At 34.5% G+C, this 22,106-nt stretch overlaps 1 protein-coding gene across 1 annotated transcript; it reads left to right on the top strand.

The window, feature by feature from the left end:
* The first annotated feature begins 2,106 nt into the window (after positions 1 to 2,106).
* Positions 2,107 to 2,942, top strand: LOC131073856 (nuclear transcription factor Y subunit B-3-like). The gene has a single exon (XM_058010366.2). The coding sequence runs from the start codon at positions 2,239 to 2,241 to the stop codon at positions 2,593 to 2,595; it is 357 nt and encodes a 118-aa protein (XP_057866349.1). The 5' UTR covers positions 2,107 to 2,238; the 3' UTR covers positions 2,596 to 2,942.
* Positions 2,943 to 22,106: the final 19,164 nt, after the last annotated feature.

The following is a 22,106-nucleotide window of genomic DNA, read 5'->3' as shown; positions in this document are numbered from 1 at the left end:
GTTATTATGTATGTCATGATATGAAGATTATTTGATTTTCTTTTAACCTATCTATTTCACATTAGGCATTATTCTTTTACCACTCTGCTATTGAAATATGATAATAATGCAACTCATAGCGAAAACTTGAGGCTTAGAACTCCAATGTATGGTTGACGTTTTTTCTTTTTTCTTTTTTCTTTTTTGCTAATATTAACTTTAAACTTAAATGCCACAACTTAGGAATGTATCACGCAAAGACGTTATTTGTAGTGCATAATTTAGCTACTAAGCTGGATAGATTCTTTTACCCAACTTGAACACTTTGTCATGCATTTTTAAAAAATTGTGTGGGGTTCTCCTTTATGTATTTTCAATTTGACCTTATGACAATGCACATGTATAATTGCAATGTAGATTAGGACTTTTTTTATAACTTACATTTATTGTAGGAGATCATATTTTACTAGTTAAACTCTAAACAAATGATAATTTCTCTATACACTAACAAATTGTATTTATTTTGGTGAAAAAAATTATTTTCTATAATTTTGTTCTTCTCTTTTATTAATATTAGCAAATATATATAATGATGAAGATTATATATATTGGTTCATTGTTGTGCAATTTCATTTGTTAAAGTAATTCATTTGCATTGTATATTTTTTCTATGCTAATTATCATTATATGTTTATTTCCTCTTTACACCACTATTTTCATAATCATTTTGACATTTGATTTTTCTCTTTTGTAAGAAATGCATTTCTATTTTACACTTAAAACAAATATTGTGATAGTTGACTTTGTTTAGTTATGTTGTGAAATCTTTTTATTCAAACTATAGCTCATTTCTTCATAATTGTCATCAAGGTTCTTCATGTATTGATGTACTACTTCATAATTCATTGACTAAAACAGACAAAACATCCCTATGTGCACACTTCCCTAAGTGTCTCAAATCCAAACTACGAAGAGATGCATTATCCTAAGTTAACTTAAGTAAAGTGTAATAATATCTATAATGAATATTTATTTACACCAACACATCCCTCTTTTGATTTTTCCCTTACCCTTAAGATCAAGAAGAAATCATTATAAAATTTATACCTAAACTTATAATATCTTTGCAAATTCACATAATCATATATATTGAAAACATTTAAATTGAAAGGACAAAAATAAAAAATTATTCAAACAAGACATGCCAAACAATACATTGTTTGAATTTTTAAAATACTTCTATTAAAATTCAATTATATTATAAGCTAATTGTATTTTAGTAAAAATAATAAAATGACAAATTTATTGATTACAAAAAAAGGTTAAATGTAGAATAGTACTGCATAAAATGATCAAAATTAAAAATGAGAGATATTTGATAATAAAATGACAAACAAATAACTCCAACAATCAAAATTCAAAATAGAGAAAAAGTTCGTAATAACTGCATAATTGTCCTTTTAATGATTAGATTGTCAAACTAATTGCAATATTAGATTTATTAGTCAAACAAAATTTTCTGAACTCACCACATGGATCGGAGTTTTTGGCGAGTGCGCAAACGACAGGGTTTGCTTTACTTTGAGTTGCTGTTTGCGCACTCAATTATAATATACTTCTTAAAATTATTATTATATATTATATTATAATTAATATTATTAATTATAATGATAATATTAATTAATTATTAAATTAATTTTTATTATTTATTATTAATTTATTTTTTATTTTTATTTTTTTAAATTTTTTTTAATTTATTTATTTAATTTTTATTTATTTTTTTTAAATTTTTTTTTTATAAATAGACCTTCTCTATTTTTATTTGAAATATGTCTACAGATTTGTTTTTCTAAACATATATTTTATTTATATATAATAAATAGATTTAAAAATAAATATCACATTGAAAATGGATTTCTTTATATAAATTTATTTTTCTAAACAATTTGAACAATTTGTTCTTTGTGACAACAAAGCATGCATGTAATTTTAAAAATAAAACGACTGAAGCTCAAAATAGCATAAACTTAAGTTCCTTCACTACAGTTAAGCGACCTCAAATTTCACAGCAGCCTCTATATATATGTATATGGATCAATTTTTATCCACTGAATCCCGAGTTGAACAAAGTGCGTGCTATCTTATTTGGGTACTCTTTCTCCACAGCAAGAGTTGTGAGCACACAAGGCATATTGAAACCCTAAATTCCATTTGTATTAATCTGCATATTGCGTGGTCGAGAGAATAAAGACATAAAAAATGGATCGTGAATACTGGGCCGGCGAGAGTAGCAGGAGAAATGAGTTGGAAAGAGAAGAAGAGCAATTAGTACCGCTTGCGATTGTGGAGAGGATTATGCGCAAAAGCCTTCCTCCCAACACGATGGTGTCCAAGGAGGCGAAGCAAACAGTGCAGAAATGTGCGTCTGAATTCATCAGCTTTGTGACAGGGGAAGCACTAGACAAGTGTAAGGCGGATAAAAGAAAGACCATCAATGGTGAGGATATCATACAGGCCTTCAACACCCTTGGCTTTGTCAATTATGAGCAAGTCCTTGAAATTCTTCTCCACAAGTTGAAAGCCAACATGCACGCCAAGCAGCCTCTCAAACAATAGGCCTTACCGGATAAGTCTTCCTCCTCTCACCAATTAACGACAGCTGTTCAGGATCAGCTGATTGTGACACAACCAGCGAGCCAGATTCAAAACCAACAGCCCTTCAATCCGGTACTTTTACAGATCCAGGAGCTGCGGAACATAAGTTTGTATAGATAGATTCAAGCAATAAACATTGTTTCAGGGAAGTTTTATCTTCTGTAATATTTCTGGCAGGTTGGACCCTTTTATATGCAGGGCAGCTATATTTATTTCATTTTAATGATGATAGGCTATTGCTCGCTGTTTTGATCTTATAATAACTATTGTTTCTTCCGAGTCATTGTAAAATTTGCGATCAAAGTGCACGTCTTCAGTGTTAAACTCATATAATTTTATATTGCATACGAAGTAACTTCATCTCTCCCTTTCTGTTTATGGCAAAATATGGCTTTGTCGCAAGATATGAAAGAATTATGTTTAAAGTTTTTTATATGCTGCTTCAATTCTTATTGGGTATTCTGTTATTATAACATCTTATTTTAAGTTTATATGATTGGGTAATAATAATAAAAAATTTAATATATTTTTCAATTCAATTTTTATTTTTTTTCTTACGTTTGTGGAGATAAGAAATGATGAGGTCATAACGGAAGATTTCATCAGCAATCTAACTGGGCTTGAGTGGGAAAATTTCATATTTGAATTAAGAAAATCTTTATAAGTAATAAAATTTTAATATTAATTAAAAATAATGTTCTTAAGATTTATTTTTTTTCATTGGTTACTTTAGAAAAATATTAATTTATTTAATCTAAAATAATAATTTTTTATTAAACATCTAAAGATATTTTGTGTATAAATAATTTTTTGTTATTCTATTTAATTATACATTATAATTTTAATTAAGTTGTTTTGATATTTAATTAATTATTTATTAAGTTTTATAAATATAAATATAATTTTTACTTACAATATTTTCTCATATTTTATATATCTATTTAATATTTTTAACATATATTTATTTATTTATTAAATCTATTCCTATTTAAACACTCAACAATAGCACCCTAGCTAGTTTTGAATCTTGGAGGCAGAAACAATAACATAACTTAGCCATCACATTTACCAATACATAATTAAAATTTAACAATCTATTTACTTTCTATTTAAATCTTGCAAAAGAAATGTTCTCTAGAGTTTTCTCTATATTGCTCTAATTTTTATTGGGTAGTTTATTGTTATAATATCTAGATCTATGCTTAAATCTAATTTTATCTTAAGAGACATTGATTAAAAAAAATTAAATTATTTTAATAATTAGAAATTTAATATATTTTTAATTGATGTTAACAAAATTTGTGGAATTGTAAATTAATGAAATCACAATAGGGGATTTAATCCCAACATGTATTACAATGCCAAATTTTACCACCACACTATGGTATCATTAGAGAAATATAATATATCTAAATATGTATTTAGAATATTTAAAAAATAAAAATTATTTTCTATAATTGAATTTGTATTTTGTACAAACATTTTAAAAACAATTTTCATCTATTAAGTAATAAAATATTAATATTCATTTAAAATTATCTTTCCAAGATTTTTTTCATTCATATATTTTAGAAAAAAATTAAACTATTTAATTTAAAACTATCTAAATTAATAAACTCGTATTATATATCAACTGCTCTGTGAGTCATCGGTGGGCCCGAAGGCTGGAAATTGATTTAGAGAGGAGAATGGCGGCAACAACAAGCTAACGGATGTGTTCGTTCCATGTTTTTATTTCAATTAATATGAGTGAAAACTCTCCCTCTTCCCTCTGTCGTTCGGCAGAGGCCTTACCCCGTATCTCTCCCTCGGCTACGCCTAGGGCATCAATGGCCTCTGACAATCCAAACTTGCTTAATCCCACCAAAACCATCAACTCTTTGCCTGCAAGACCCAAATCATTCTCCGAGGCGGTTGCTAACTCTGGCAATGCCATTGACGCGAGCGCAAGATTTGATTTGGTGAGTACTCTTGGAGCCTCTAAAACCGGTATGAGCAATGGGGCTGCTAATGCTGCTTTACCTTTCTCTGTTTCTCTGAATCCAGAAATGCTTGTTGAAATTGTGAAGGAAAAAAATAGGTTAAGGAATTCTGCTATTTTTTTCTCTAGTGTTGAAGTAGACAAATGCCCTCCCCAAAATTTTTTAGATGATTCATTCCATAACTACTAGAACTTGAAACTTGGCTTTCATATTTCATTTTGCAGACAAATTCAAAAAGGATTATATGTGATTTTCTTTACTAATCACGAATCCCTGGTCGAAGTGCTTAAAAAATAGTATTGGACCATGGGTTCTACCTCCTTTCGTGCCCTGGCATGGTCCCCCAAGGCCATTCATGAGGAAGTTCTTTCCCTCTCAGCCCCTCGGTGGATCTTGGTTAAACAAATCCCACCTTTTCTATGGCGTTTCCTTCCGCAATTGCTTGAACCACTCGGTAAAGTCATCTGAATGGATGACATGGTGAGATCGGTTCCGCATATGGATGCCAGGATACTTATTTCATTGAATCCTAGTAAAGAGATTTCGGATTAAATCAACATTAACATTACTAATGATAATTATTCTTGCCCTATTGAAGTTCTTGGAGGTCTGAACGCTTGCTTTTTATGTAGAAGGGAAGGGCATTTGAGGAAGGACTACCCCATCCTAAAAAAAAAACCTTCGGCGGCTAAGCCCTCACCCCTCCAAAAACCCACCAATACTGCTAACCCTAATGTGGAACCCTCTATGATCAAAACCCCTCATGCGAGTGAACACTCTAATCCCCTCCCTGCTGCTCCTTCCCCTATCATAATCTCAACTAACTTTGTGTCTATTGAAAATGAGAATCAAATTGATGATTTCCAAACTGTGGCAAACAAGTCTAATAAACGTAGGTGTAGGACCAATAAGCAGACGAACACCTCCACTGTGGGCTCTCAGTACTTAAGTCCTCTTCTGGCCTCAAGCATAGACAACCCCGTCCTAGTTGTCTCTCAAGAAACCCAAAGTAGTTCCCCCCAGCTAATTTGCTCAACAAGGACCCCTTTGTATTTTGCACTGACTCAGACCCTCCCTAGAACTTCCCTCATAATATTTTCAAAGACCCAAGCGATGACTGTGTGCTTGAGGTCATCCCTGCTGGTAAACATTACTCAGATTCTGCTAATCTCCACTCCAAGCAGTCCATGGAGATGGATATCTTGTCCTCTGCTATCTCAGTTAATGATGATGAATTCAAGGGTGTTTTCCCCACATCGAAACAACAGGGGAGGCCTTTGGGTTCCAAGAATAAGAACTCCTCCAGTAAAAAGCACGGGGACACCCCCTATATTGCTATGACCCCATTTGTGGGTTCAATAGACCAATGTTCTCCTCCCCCCGATGTTTCCTCATGAATTGCATCTCTTGGAACATAAGGGGGCTTGAATCCCCTGACAGGAAAATTATTATTAAGCGTTATTTAGATACTTGTAAGTCCATGGACTTCTTGATGTTACAGGAGATTAAAGCTATTGGTTTCATGCTTGAAACCAATCTTAACTTCCTTTGGAAAGATGCTATCAAATTCTGCACTAACCACCCTAGGGGCAGGGATGGAGTTACGCTTATGGTTAACCCAAGATGGGGGAATTATATCACTGGTAATGGGATCTCCCCTTGTAACAAAGCTGTGTGGATTACTATTAACTACAACAACAATACCTTTGGCATTTTCTCTATTTATGCCTCGAATGATTTAGAGAGAGAGCATACCTCTGGGACTGGCTAGCTGCTCTCCCTAATATCCAATGGCTTGTGGGTGGGGATTTCAATATGGTTGAATCCCAAGAGGACAAAGTTGGTGGTCTTCCGTTTGCTTGGAAAGACATAGAAAAAATCCACTGGATCAGAATGAAAGATGCTAAACTTTTCTTTGACCCCTTGGCTGGAAATAAAGACACTAATCCAGGCTTATGGCATACATGGTGTAATTTCGAACAAGGGCCCTCTAGAATCTATTCCAGATTAGACCGTTTCTATGTTAATAAAAATTTATTCTCTGTCTTTCCTGATAACCTGGGCAACTCTATCCTCGTCACCTCCACTTCCCTCTTCGATCACCACCCTATCTCTTCTTGTACTAGATTTTATAATTCTCCTGTGCTCAGAAAAGGCTCCAATCCTAAGTTTATCCTGAATACTAGCCTTCTTAAATATGAAGACGTTCTTGTTGTCATTCATATCATTAGACTCATTAATAGGTATAACTTTCCCTCAAGCTCCCATACTGATAGAAGGAACATGAACATTATCACCTGGCAGAATCTGATAAAAACCATTGGCCAGAAAAGAGCGAAAGACTTTAGATTCACTGAAAAAAATCTCTCCTCTGACCTTCAGAGAGCTGAAAATGACATTCAAGCCAACCCCTCAGACTATAATCTCATCTCTCAAGTGCTCAATGCTAAGCAAGCCCTTAGACAGCACCAGTAGGTTAAAACTAGAGGTGCCAAAATTAGATCCCGTGCCCAGTGGCTTCAGTTTGGTGATCGTGGTTCTAAGTTTTTCTTTAACCTCATAAAGCATAAACAATCCAATGAAAAGATAGAGAGAATTATTGTTGATAATCAAGAAATTACTGACCTTGACAACATCAAAGAGGCCTTTGCTGAATTTTACCAAAAAATTTTCACTTCTGAGGATTTGGAGGAGGCTACTTCCCTTAGAAATCAATGTAGATCTCTTATCCCGAATAGGATATCCAATATTGATGTTGACTTGCTGTCCAAAGATATCTCCTTGGAAGAGATTGGAAAAGCCATCAACTCCCTTAATAATGACAAAGCCCCTAGGCCTGATGGCCTACCTGTGGAGTTTTGCAAAGCTAACATTAGTTGGATATGTAAAGATCTTCAAGCTATTTACCCAGAAGCCTTATCTAGAGGCTCCCTGGGTAGCTCTATCAATAGGGGTATTATCAAATTGATTCCTAAGGATGGGGACAAGGCTTTCATAAAAAATTGGAGACCTAACACTCTTCTTAATGTCTCCTATAAAATTTTTGCCAAAATTCTGGCTCTTAGACTTGAGAATATCCTGCCCAAATTTGTTTGTTCTACTCAAACTGGATTCATTAAAGGAAGATATATTCTTAAGAATCTTATTACTAGCTGGGAAGCCATGAATTGGGCCAATTACTCCCACCAAAATTCTGCCATGTTTCTTCTGGACTTCGAGAAGGCCTATGACAGAGTGGAATGGAGCTTTATCTCTATGATGCTTGAGGCTTTTGGATTTCCTAGAGTTTTCTGCAACTCTGTTAATATGTTGCTCAATGATTCCTTTGCCAAGATTGATGTTAATGTCTCTCTCTCTGACTCCTTTCCCCTTAGTAGATCCATCAGGCAAGGTTGCCCCTTGGCCCCTGCCCTCTTTGTTATCACCTTTGATGCCCTGTACTACATTCTTAGGGATAACTCTATCTCCCCTGCAGTTAAGGGCATCTCTCTCCCTAATGATGATGAGCTTATAAAATACCATTTTGCCTATGATACTGCTATCTTCTTTGATGCTGGTGCTGACAATTTTGAAGCTCTACAAAACAAACTCAGTTTATTTTGCACTATCTCTGGTGCTCGTTTATCCCACTCCAAATCTATATGTCTTGGATGGGATGTTCAGCCCCCTGACTGGTTTAAAAATTATGATTTTCAATGGGGAGGTCCTCATAAAATTGTGAGATATCTTGGCATCCCCTTTTCTATTGAACCCTCCTTAAAGGATATGTGGTCATGGGTTAAAGATAAAATCACTAAGAAGCTGGATAAGTGGCATAACAGATCTTTATCCTTGGCGGGCAGAGTTCAAGTCTGCCAAAAAATTCTCTCTTCCTACAATATCTACTATTCCTCATCCTGGATGTTTAGTAATTACCAAATCTTGGAAATCCGAAAGGCTATCAGAAACTTCCTATGGTTTGATGGTAAAGGAAATAGAAAGATGCATGCCATTAAGTGGGATTGGTGCCACTTTGATAAGCTCCTTGGGGGCTTGGGATTGAAGGATCTTAAACTTCAAGGGATTGCCCTTGCTGCCAAATGGATTTTCCTCTCTATGGATGGTAATGATCCGTGGAAGATCCTTGTTAGGAAAAATATAGAAAGGGGATTCCCCAAAAATGCAAAATCTTGGAAGAATCTACCTTTTAATGATTTGATTATTGGCAACTTTCCTATTGTTGTTCAAGGATCCATTGTCTTTAGGTCCATATCGAAAGCCTAGAGTTATGTAAAGAAATATATTACTATCAAGGATTTTCATGATGATAATCAACTATATGGTGAAAGGTCCATTTGGTGGAACTTGCACTTATATAACAAACCCCTCGCCCTCTCCCAAGGCTGCTCTACTAGATACTGGTCCAGTATGGGCATTTCTTAGCTAACTGACCTCATTGAGCATAACAGGTTAATCAGCTGGAATGATCTTAGAAGAAATTTTGATATCTCGACTTCCCAAAAGAAAACTTATAATATGATTCTTAAAGCTATCAAGGACTTGCCTACTACCTGTCATGTGGATTCGCATAGATACTTAAACTGTAAATGGCTGGATGGGAAGATTTTATCCAAAATAAAAGCTAAGAACATTTACAAAGTGATTGGATATAATGATGCCATCATTGACCATGTCAATTCTGTTTGGTACTCCTCTCTTGGCATTTGCTCTTGGAAGAAATATTTTAGTATATTACGGAAAGACTCTGTTGAACCTAAAATAAAATGCTTTAAATGGATTCTGCTTCTTGAAATACTCCCAATTAAAAAAGACACCTTTGTAGCTAATTACTGTGATTTATGCAGGCTTCCTAAAACTAGAAGACACATTCTCTTTGACTGTATTTTTGCTAAGGAAATTCAGAATATGTTTGATATCTCTTATCCTATGAATATTAATATTCTCGAAATTATTACTGGGCATATTGAGGGGCTAGAAAAAGATACTAATCTATTTTGGAACATTCTCTCTTCTAACATCTTATGGCAGATCTGGAAATGTAGAAATGAGGAAAGGTATCAAAACAACCCTAGAGTTATTACTGAGTTTTTTCGAAAACTCACATATTTTAAAATCTTCTTGCAGGTCCATACCGCAAAATTGATTAATAAGGAAAAGCTCAAAAGGTTCCTGAAGGAGCGATATGCTATTTTTGAGATGACGGATGGCTATGAATGGAGGAAGAACATGGATAACCTACAGATGTTCGAGAAGACTCTCAAGATGATTAGCCAGGAGGTTAAGGAAAACAAAAACTCTGAAAAGGACCAAATCCTTGTGCTTGCTCAGATACAAGAGAAGAAAAACATTGTGTGGATGGAGGGAGCTATGGGGTGGACTACCTGGGTGGACACCCATGATGATATCTTACATTAGTCTTTTAGTGATCTTTTTGTTTCTTTGCTTAGGTTTCTGTGATATGTGAATTTCGTGATTCTCTTGTTGTGAGGCTGGGCCTTGGTTATTTGTACATCTCGATGTAACTGGTGATCCCCTTATTTTTTAATATAAAAAATATATTATTTTAGTATAAACATTTTTTTGTGATTCTATTTAATCATATATTATAATTAGTTAGTTTGTTTATTGATTATTAGTTCGTTTTTCATTTGTAGTAGGCGTGGCACTTCCCTATCTAATCTAAACTATATATTATAGTTTTAATAAAATTATTTTAATTTTTATTAGTTATTTATAAATTTTCTAAATATAAATATACTTTTTAATTACAATATTTTCTCGTATTTTATATATCTATTTAATATCTTTAACATATTTTTAATTAATTTAATTATATTTTTATTTTATTTAAATTTAATACTTGATTTAATTTCTATGTTAATCTATTTTTTTGATTTTATTATATATATGATAATATAAAATAATATCAATGAAATATTACTGTTTTTTATCTATAATAATATTTATTCATATTAACATCATTGATATATCCTAAAAAAAATTGAAATGTTCTCTACAAGTGGTGGACGGGAGTCCCTTGGTGCGAAGGAGAAGGTGCTATCAAAGAACTAGTTTTCTAAGGATGGTTATTCCTTGTGTAAACTCACTATGTGGACTGGCATGTAGACTGTCATCTTTTGTAGCCAGAAATGTATGATGAGGGAGATCTTCGAAGTTGAGGTGGGCTCTTCTTTGTGGTTCAAACTAGGATGGAACAAAATAGTAATTTAGAAGTGAAGGATGTCAATGTTGGTTACAAGGTAAGTGGGTCCTTTCCTTTGTTGAATTGTGGCATATGTCAACAATTCCTAAGGGCTTTGGAAGGACATTTTCAATAGTGAGAATTTGATCACGACGAATGAGGTCTTTGTTGAGATATCTAAGAAGGGAGCCTATTTAAATATCAAATAACCATCCCTGAATCAATCTCTTTCTAAAATGGATAACTCCTTGGTTGTAAAATTTTTAGGAAGATTATGTGGTATTGTTGTTGTACGAAAATGGGCTGCCTCTACATGGCTAGAGAAAGGTAGTGTGTCTATTTTTTTGCTCCCTATAGGATTGTTCTACTTTCTCCTTCTCTCTTTGGGAGGATTGTATTCAAATAATTTCAGTGGGTCCTTGGTTTCTTGGGAAGCAACACCATCTCCTCTACAAATGGTGCCAATGGTTTAATCTTAGTATCCATTTAGTGGGTGATATCTCGACCTAGGTCCAACTCCTCAGATTCCCTTTAGAATTCTAGGATGAAGAGATCATTGTAGGGATCACTGACTCCTTTGGGTAGTTCTTCTCTTTATATTTGGTCACCAAACAAAGTGCTCAAATTGGTCTTTACGCATTTCTATATGATTATTGTACCTAGATTAACTTTACCTTAGTTAATTGAGTTGAAATCTTTCTTGGGTTCATGGACTCGACCATTGGAGTTTTAGAACTCAATGCCCTATTGCCAACATTGTTCCTCTATGGGTCACCTTAGTAATGTTTGTCCAAAAGGTGGTCATCAAAAGAAATTTATATTTCCTTGAGCTAAAGGGAAAGGTCCACTGGTCTCTTCCTTGGCTATGTGATTAATGAATTTGGTTCTTATAAATTTTAATTCACGTTGCACATTCGCAGAGTTTCCCCTTTACTTTTTGGGTCGAAGTATGGTTTTCTCCTTGCTTGGGGTGTTTTGAGCTACAGTTTGCACGCGCCCACCATATGTTGGCACAACACACCTTTTTTATGCTTTCATTTTTCCTTAGCCATGAAGCCCCACCTGAGTGCCACATGGATTTATCTCTTTTTTCCCATCAAGACTCACTCACTTTTAAGTGGGGTGCATATTGAAAGACACGTGACAACCTCACGAGACCTTTTGGGTCATAGTTTCACTGAAAGGTGAGACTCCTCATTCTACGTTCATGTGTCCATCCAGAGAAATTTTTGAAGAGATCTATGTGTTTGATTTTTAGAAGCAGGGCATTTTTCATGAGGCAAACGGTAGAATGGTTAGTTGTGAACCAATTTTGGGGCTTCGCTCTAGATAAGTCTAGGGAGTTTGTTGTAGGGAAATAGTGAAGATGCTTTTTCTTATCAGATTAATAGAAATATGCGCCTATGTATGCAAAAAATTAGAGTGATTATTCCTTTCATGGTATTTGATGAATGCACAAGATGAAGGCAAAGTGTCAATTGGTAATAGGTCTATTGTCATGATGTCTTCTTGTTTCTAGTAGTAGGAGGTTAAGGTTCTACTCTTTAGAAAGAGGAATGTTTGTATAATGAAGGGTTCTAAACTATTATTTCACTAGAAGAGATATAGACAGGATTTCTACGTAGGAATTTAGCCTCAAAGTTGTTGCTATATTTTTGAATTAAGATAATCAAATTGGGCCTTAGGACTCTGGGACTATTTTGTTCAGCATGCATCGATATGTTTTCTATGCAATTTCAAACTCAGGCTTGACTCTATTAATTTATGCTTAAGCTATACTAATTGAATCATGTTATAAAACTCTTTTATTTAGTAGATGTTCTTATGTGTGTGTTTCTTCATGCTTTAAGAGATCTTTAATGTATCTTGATTAGTATTCAGGACATGTAGATTATTCAATGGGCCTTAGAATTACATGTATATGAAGTTTTGTGTGCCATTTGTTTGACAGAAGTATCTATTCAAATGCATCTCTTTAGAATAGATTTATTTTTATGCTCTTTCTTCCCCTTTTTTCTCTCAATGAATGAAGAGCCAACTTCTAAAATCATGGAGGTTACTCAATGAAAACATGTAGGTTCCCCACCACTGAATTTCCCATAAGGCTATAATTCTAGAAGTAATTTTAAAAATCAACAGTTATTTTTTTGGCATGCCTAGTGGGACTAAAATTCTCTTAACTTAAGTGGGTGTATGAGCCATAGACCTGTTTCTAGATCCCAAACTACTCTAAATCTGAACCTGCTAGTTCCACTTCTGGTAATAGTCCAAGCTAGAAGTTTAGGAAGAGGTTCACAAGACCAAACTCAAGCCCAAATCCAAACTCTTATGAAAATGGTTGTGGTTCCTCCTTAAAATTTTGTTGCATGAAATAGTGGAAGTCCTCTTATTCCACCTACTCCATCTAATTAGTCAAATGTTATTCCAACCAATGCACTTAAAGCTTTATAGAATGTAGTTGATATACATGTCGTGCATAATGTCACATGGAAAAATGTGGAATTGAGGATATTTTCAACATCTTTGAAAGGAAAAGCTCAAGATCGGTATCGATATCTCCAACCAAATTCAATAGCTGACTAGGATCAACTAGGAGATTTATTTTTTGCATGTTTTATAGAATAGGGAAATAGATCCTCCTTGTTACAATAGATGATAAATATCAAACGGGCTCCCCAAGAGACTGTGACATATTTCAATACCAGGTTCCAAAGGACCAAGCATAGGATACCTTTGGCACCCTATCCCCTACAGATATGGCCTTTGTCTTCTACCTTAAAGTGTTCAATTGTGATATATCTATCATGATTCATTCCTTAGGTGGAAATACCCTCCCTAATGCTTACAAAATTCTAGTTCAAGAAGAGATTAATCTTATTGATGTCTGAAAGCTTCCTCTAAGGCTGCCTATGCCCTTTTTTCCTGAATTGTCAAGCCAAATGACTGGGCAAAATTCCCCAAGTACGTTTGCACCATAATCTATGTATGTTTACCATAATGCCTGGCAAACTAGTGCTTCTACTTCTTCCTCCCTAGTTGCTGAAGTAAGTGACATGAAAAAATTGCTAAGGAACTTTTCTAATGAAATAATCAACCCCAAAAAGAAACAAGAAACTCTAGCTCGGCCCCATTTTTAGAATTCTCAAGGAGGAAGACCCCCGTACCAACAAAATCAATTCCAAGGTGGCACGAAGGAAGTCCAGACGCAACCTAACAACTAAATTGTAACTGTGTTGACCCCTTTGTGAGCCATATTACCTAACCAAAATAGGGACCTATTAACAGGTCATAACAACCTAGCAGATGATACTAACTCTTGGTTTTTTCCTTGCAATTATTCCCACATGACATGAAATTGCCCATGGGGAAACTTATAGCATAAAGTTGCAGAACAGATAAGTCAAGGAGTGAGCTTTGATGCTGGAGTATACACCTCTCCAAGGATGCAGGATATCGCATGCTTACTTCCCAAATGTAGAGTATGTCCTTGGAGCAAGAGGCTGATATAGTCCCAAACCATTCTATTTTTCCATTGATGGAGGGTGAAGAGATAATGTCTACAAATGATGTTTCAACGTCATCCTCAAAAGTGCCCCAAGTACAATTTGATTATAATCTTCACACTAAGAATCGATTTATAGGAGATCCTGTTGCACAACATCCAAAAGTGAGTCCAGCCAAAAGTGAATCTGGATAAGCAACAAGAGCATCCTGTCAGAGTTCTAGCTATTACTAAACCTAAAGAATTCATGCCATACAAGTCTAAGGACTCAAAAACTTATATTCCCATGGTTCTTGATGTTGTGGAACAACTAAATAAAGCCTCTACAAATGTGTCCTTATGGGACATACTCGCTATTCTAGAGAAGAAGACCCTCATGAAAGAAGCATTGGGTGAAATAGATAAACCTTCTATGAAATATACTACAATTTTTCCAAATGGGAAGGGCAAGGATCTTGAGCCTAGGAAGAAGTCATAACTATCCATGGCCCTCACTAATGAAGGAGAAGTTCCTAACAATGGCAAGGTAGGTTATGATAGTTCTGATATTTAATATAAGTACAGATCCAATAGCCAACAAGATGAGAGAGGGGGGTGAATCATACAAACTTAATCTTCCATAAAAACATCAAATTCAACCTCGGTAACATATACTTCAGTAATATAACCAAAACTGCTAAACATACAAACTCAAAAGCATATAAACATCATAAACCTCATAACACCAGATTTAACATGGAAATCCAAATAGGGAAAAACCACTATGGGATTTCAGACCCACTAAGAAATATACTCTTCTAGAGTATGCTCGGTTAAAAGAAAATCATGTTAAAGATTACAAACACATTGCTAGATGTGATCCGGTTAAGGGATTTCCCTCAGATCTGTTAGGATCTTCACCTTGTTAGAAGTGACCTTGTTAAAGGATTTCAAACACTCAATCAGAATGTCACCTTGCTAGAGGGTTTTACAAATGAGACTGTTAAGTCCACTCGGTTAAGAGATTTTCTGTCACTTTCACAAAATAACAGTAATAAAAATCTATCTACAACTTCACATCTAAAATGCTAAAGTAGATTCTTATTTGTTCAATACAATCTAGACATAGAACTAATCTTGTCCATCTATTGGGCTTCTATACTCTGTTATTCAAATAGGTCTTCAAGTTTCTATGTTCGGTAATCACTATGTAGCATCCCTATGCATACACTTGCCCGCATACATTGTTTATCAACAGTTTCCTATTTATAAACAACTAGCTAACCGCTTAATCACCTTGATCACATTTCCCATGATCAATCATAGCCATCAGATCTTCAAACTTGACCAGGTTCAATGTATCCTTCGATCTAAAAAATGTTTTACCTCACCTAGGAGCTTGCATACATTTCTTGGAACTTGTGCTAGGGTATTGCAGTTCAATTTGAACTATAGATCTTCCTGCCGATCTTCCATTACCATAGATTCTTAACAAACTTTATTTGTGACATACCAATCATTTAATCAGTTCCATCTCATCAGCTTCCTTCATTAAATAATGCATGTAACCATTTAATGTATTTTGTTATAGCTCGGTTACAACTCGGTAAATACTAAACTTCACTCGGTAGACATTCCACCTTCATTAACCGATAGCGATAACCTTAGGGTTTATCAACTAGGTTCTTTGCTTGGTAACATAGTATAGTATTAACCTTACAATTTACAACATATGTATGATGTTGAAACAATCTAAACATCATGATCTCATCATTGTCTAACTTGGTAATAGTTGCCCATTGAATACCTTATTCATCCTCTTATTCATCATAATCTTTTTGTGTCTTTTACCAACATCTTTATATTCTTCAAATCATACTTCTCAAGATATGGCAACATCATACTGAATTAGAAAATCAATTTCTTGACATCAATGACAAAATAATAATATCAAGACAGTAAACATCCTTAATCAGTTATATCCATAATCATCAACAACCTTCTCAATATCCTTATTGAAATGCCAACAATCTTCCATTGTCTGTTATAATGCCAAATGCTAACAATCTCCCCCTTTGGCATTGATCGAAAAACCAATTGATTTGACCTTAGAAAGATTCAGATTGCTGTGATTCTGAAATGCTGAAATGCTCTCTTACTGTCATCAGATTTCTCCCCCATACATTAGACTTCTCCTCTTTTTTCATCTTCTTAATCAGTCTTCTCTCCCTTATATTAGTCTTCTCCCCCTTTGACAACAATGCCAAAAAGTAAAGAACTAAAGCATAATTTCTTCCTGTATGAAGTGAATTCTTGCTGTAATGTGTCAATTCAGTCTCGGTCAGAGCATTTTGTCTTCAATTCCTATTCCCTATAGGGTTTCCTCTATTATTTCCTGTACACCTTTAGAAAACATCCTAAAGTGTGTAAGTTAGCATCAATTCCTAAAATATATTCGATAGAGTCATTGAATTGATGCTTTCACCGAACTTGGTCAGTGAGTAGAAGATAGGGGTAGGACCCCTAACTTACTTCTGAGATATTCAAAAGTGTCCCTTGGTAGTGGCTTGGTGAAGATATCTGCTATTTGTTCCTTTGTGCGAACATACTCCAACACCACTTTCTTCTCTTGAGCTTCTTCTCTAAGATAATGATATTTGATAGAGATGTGCTTTGTCTTAAAGTGCATAACAGGATTCTTTGAAATGTTAATGGCACTAGTATTGTCATAGAATATAGTTACTAGCTCGGTAATTTTCTCATTTATACCTTCCAACATTTGTTTGATCCATGCAATGTTGGTACAATTCAATGCTGCAACAACGTATTCAGCTTCTGCTATTGGCTGTGAAACACATCCTCGTTTCTTACTAAGCCAACTCACTAGTCTTTCTCCTAAAAAGAAAGCTCCTCCACTTGTGCTTTTTTTGTCATCAATGTTGCCTACCCAATCAACATCAATATAAACTTTTAAATCAAAATCATTTCCTTTTTGATATACTAAGCCATAATCCTTTGTGCCTTTCAAGTATCTAAAAATTCTTTTGATTGTTGTCATGTGTGTTTCCTTAGGATCTGCAGAGAATCTTGCAACTATATCTACTGCATGTGCTATGTCTGGTCTGTTGTGAACAACATATTGTAGCTTTCCAATCATGGATCAATAAAGTGTCTCATCAACAGATGCAGATTCATCATTCTTTGATAATTTACAGTTGGTAGTCATAGGAGTACTTACTGATTTTGAATCCTCCATTCCAAATTTCTTCAAGATTTCCTTTATGTACTTGGATTGAGTAATGAAAATCTCAGTTTTCATTTGCAGTATCTGTAAACCTATAAAATACTTTATCTCACCGATTAATGACATCTCAAATTCTTTACTCATTTCATTTCCAAAGTTCTTGTATAGAGAGTCATTTCCACAAAATATAATATCATCAACAAATATGGTTGAGATCAGTATTCCATTTTCATCATTCTTCATGTACATATTCTTGTTCTCACTTGTCCTTATAAAACCAATCTTAATCAAATAAGAGTACAATCTTTCATGCCATGCTCTAGGTGCTTGTTTCAAACCATATAAAGCTTTGTTCAATTTACATACCTGATCTTTATTATTGTCTTCAACAAATCATTCAGGTTGTTCAATAAAAACTTCTTCTTCTAATATTCCATTCAAAATGCAGATTTGACATCCATTTGATATACCTTGAAGTTTTTGAAAGCAGCATATGCCAACAATGTTCTTACTCCTTCAAGTCTAGGAATAGGTGCAAAAGTTTCACCATAATCAATTCCTTCTTCTTGAGCATAACCTTTGCAAACTAGTCTTGCTTTGTTTTGAATGACCTCTCCTTTTTCATTTAGCTTGTTTCTGAAAATCCACTTTGTACCGATTACATTTTTGTCCTTCGGTCTTGGGATTAGTGTCCATGTGTCATTCTTCTTGATTTGATCAATCTCTTCTATCATAGTATTTATCCAATCTTCACTGTTAAATGCCTCTTTCACTATTCTCGGTTCAAATTCAGATATCAGACATGTGTTCTGTCTCAGTTTGTTCCTTGTCATCATTGGATCATCCTTATCTCCTATAATCTGACTTGGTGCATGATGTCTTCTGACATACTTGGCTAATACAGGCTCGGTAGGCTCTGTATGATCTTCTTCATCACTCGGTAATTGGATATTCTCTTCATTTTCTTCAACAGTCTTCTCGGTAAGACTTGTCGGTTGAACATAGACAAATTCATCATAGTCTTCTAGTTCCTTGGAATTTCCTTCATCATTTCTTTCTGCAAATTCATCAATTTTCACATTTGCACTTTCTACTATTTTGTTAGATGATTTGATCAGACATTTAAATGCTTTGCTTCTAGAAGAATAACCTAGAAATGTTTCTTCTTCACTCTTCTGATCAAACTTGCTATTTCTATCATCTTTGTGAACATAGCATCTACTTCCAAAGATTTCAAAATAACTTACATTAGGTTTCTTATCATACTAGATTTCATATGGTGTCTTCAAAGTACCTTTCTTCAATTGTACTCGGTTCAGGGTGTAAATTGTTGTGCTTATTGCTTCTCTCCAAAATGTTTGTGGCACTTTCTTTTCAATCATCAGTGTTCTAGCACAATCCACAATAGATCTGTTTCTTCTTTTAGCTATTCCATTCTATTGTGGAGTTCTCGGTGCAAAGACTTGTCTTTTAATACCATGATCATTGAAGAATAAGTTGAATTCATCAGAAGTGAACTCTCCTCCTCTATCTGATCTAAGACATTTCAGTTGTCTTCCTGTTTCATTTTCAACTCTTTCCTTGTACCATTTAAACATTTGAAAAGCTTCTGATTTATCTTTTAAAAACATTACCGACATCATCCTTGAATAGTCATCCACAAATAATATGAAATATTTATCACCATAATAACTTTGAACTTGCATAGGACCACAAAGATCAATGTGCACAAGATCTAAAATTCCCTTAGAAGTGTAAGACCTACTTGTAAATCTTGATCTTGTCATCTTACCCATTTGGCATCCTCGACACATAGCATTCTCAGGTTTTTCAAGACTCGGTAGACCTCTTACTCAGTGCTTCTTGCTTATTTTGATCAGATTATCAAAATTTACATGACAAAACCTTTTATGCCATAACCAGGTATCATCTACCTTTGCATACAAACACTTGTTTCAGTTGAGTCAAGGTCAAATGTGTTACCTTTTGTTTGTGTCCCGGTAGCAGCTAACTTTCCATTCTTGTCATGAACTTTGACAATTCCTTTCTGAAATCCTATTCGGTAACCTATGTTGTTTAGCTGTGCTACACTCAACAAATTGTATTTCAAACCTTCAACCCAATAAACATCATTGCATCTTTCATTGTCAAGAAGTGTTATAGATCCTTTACCTTTCACCGGACATGGTGCATCATTACCAAATCTTACATAGCAAACTTGTGTTTATCTCCTGTCATATGATGTGAGCATCCACTATCTATGATACAAGAATCATTAGTATTTATGTCAGATATTAGGGCTTTTTCTTCATACTTTTCTTCATCTGATCCATCTTTGATAGCCACATAAACTACTTCCTCTGTATCAGTTTCATCTTATTTATCATCGTTGGATTCCTCATCAGCCATTAAGCATGTCTTTCTATCTCTTCTTCTAAAGTCTCGGTGTCCTCTATAATGATTATCTTTTTGTCTGTCATCTCGGTAATCTCTCTTTTTAGTAGAATCTTTGTCAGGATAGTTAGAAGCCATATGTCCTATTTTATCACAATTGAAACATTTCAAAGGTAGTTTTCCTTTATACTTACCTTTGCCTCTCGGTAACCTTTTGGCTAATAGTGCTTCAAACTCTTCTTGCTTTCTAATTTCCTCATATAGTTTGTGTACTTTTTCCATGTTCTTACGAAATCTTTCACTTGCTCCACTATGATCTCCTTCAGAGTACTTATACTTACTTTCATTGTAATCATTAGATTCATCAAGATGAAAAGAACTAAATGCAGATTCAACTTTATTTACCGAAGATCCACTGTTATCAAAGTTACTTAACTCAAATGCATGTAGCTTACCAATAGTAGCATCTAAAGAAACTGGCATATTAGGTACAGACCTCAATTCATTGATTGCAGAGACTCGGATTGCATAAGCTGGTAGAAGGGTTCTTAACATCTTACTTGTTATATCCTTTTCTTCAATAGTTCCACTTGCTCCTTTGATTTGATTGACAATCTCCTTTAGTCTTGTACTATACTGAGTTATGTTCTCACCTTCATTCATCCTCATAGATTCAAGTTTTCCTCTTAGACTATCTACTTTTGCTCTTTGAACATGTTCATCTCCTCGATATACTGATATGAGCTTATTCCACATAGCCTTTGCATCATTGCAGCCTTCTAGATCATTAAACTCTGAATCGGTCAATGTAGATGTTATTTCAATCATTGCTTGGATATGTTCTTGCTTTGCCTTTATCTCTTCCATTGTCAATGGATAGGTGCTCGGTGTGATGAAATCATTCCCCAGATAATATACATCATATTCTCCAACTCTTGATAGGTGCAGCTTCATCCTTTTCTACCATGTAGAGAAACTTGACTTGTTCAGCTTCAGTGCATCCCTCTTATACATCTTTGGATCTTTAACTCAAGTGCCTTTAAACTTTTCTTTTGGAGTCCAAAGCTCTGATACCAATTGATAGTTCTGATACTTAATATAAGTACAGATCCAATAGCCAACAAGATGAGACAGGAGGGTGAATCATACAAACTTAATCTTCCATAAAAACATCAGATTCAACCTCGGTAACATATACTTCAGTAATATAACCAAAACTGCTAAACATACAAACTCAAAAGCATATAAACATCATAAACCTCATAACACTAGATTTAACATGGAAACCCAAATAGGGAAAAACCACTGTGGGATTTTGGACCCACTAAGAAATATACTCTTCTAGAGTATGCTCGGTTAAAAGAAAATCCTATTAAAGATTACAAACACATTGCTAGATGTGACCCTGTTAAGGGATTTCCCTCAGATCTGTTAGGATCTTCACCTTGTTAGAAGTGACCTTGATAAAGGATTTCAAACACTCAATCAGAATGTCACCTTGCTAGAGGGTTTTACAAATAAGACTGTTAAGTCCATTCGGTTAAGAGATTTTCTATCACTTTCACAAAATAACAGTAATAAAAATCTACCTACAACTTCACATCTAAAATGCTAAAGTAGATTCTTATTTGTTCAATACAATCTAGACATAGAACTACTCTTGTCCATCTGTTGGGCTTCTATACTCTATTATTCAAATAGGTCTTCAAGCTTCTGTGCTCGGTAATCACTATGTAGCATCCCTGTGCATACACTTGCCCGCATACATTGTTTATGAATAGTTTCCTATTTATAAACAATTAGCTAATCGCTTAATCTCCATGATCACCTTTCCCATGATCAATAATAGCCATCAGATCTTCAAACTTGACCACGTTCAATGTATTCTTTGATCTAAAAAATGGTTTACCTCACCTAGGAACTTGCATACATTTCTTGGAACTTGTGCTAGGGTATTGTGGTTCAATCTGAACTGTAGATCTTCCTACCGATATTCCATTGCCATAGATTCTTAACAAACTTTATTTATGGCATACCAATCATTTAATTAATTCTAGCTCATTAGCTTCCTTCATTAAATAATGCATGTAACCATTTAATGTATTCTATTATAGCTCAGTTACAACTCGGTAAATACTAAACTTCACTCAGTAGACATTTCGCCTTCAT

The sequence above is a fragment of the Cryptomeria japonica genome, chromosome 9, assembly GCF_030272615.1.
Source record: "Cryptomeria japonica chromosome 9, Sugi_1.0, whole genome shotgun sequence".
NCBI lineage: Eukaryota > Viridiplantae > Streptophyta > Pinopsida > Cupressales > Cupressaceae > Cryptomeria > Cryptomeria japonica.
This window is presented reverse-complemented; position numbering and strand designations above follow the sequence as displayed.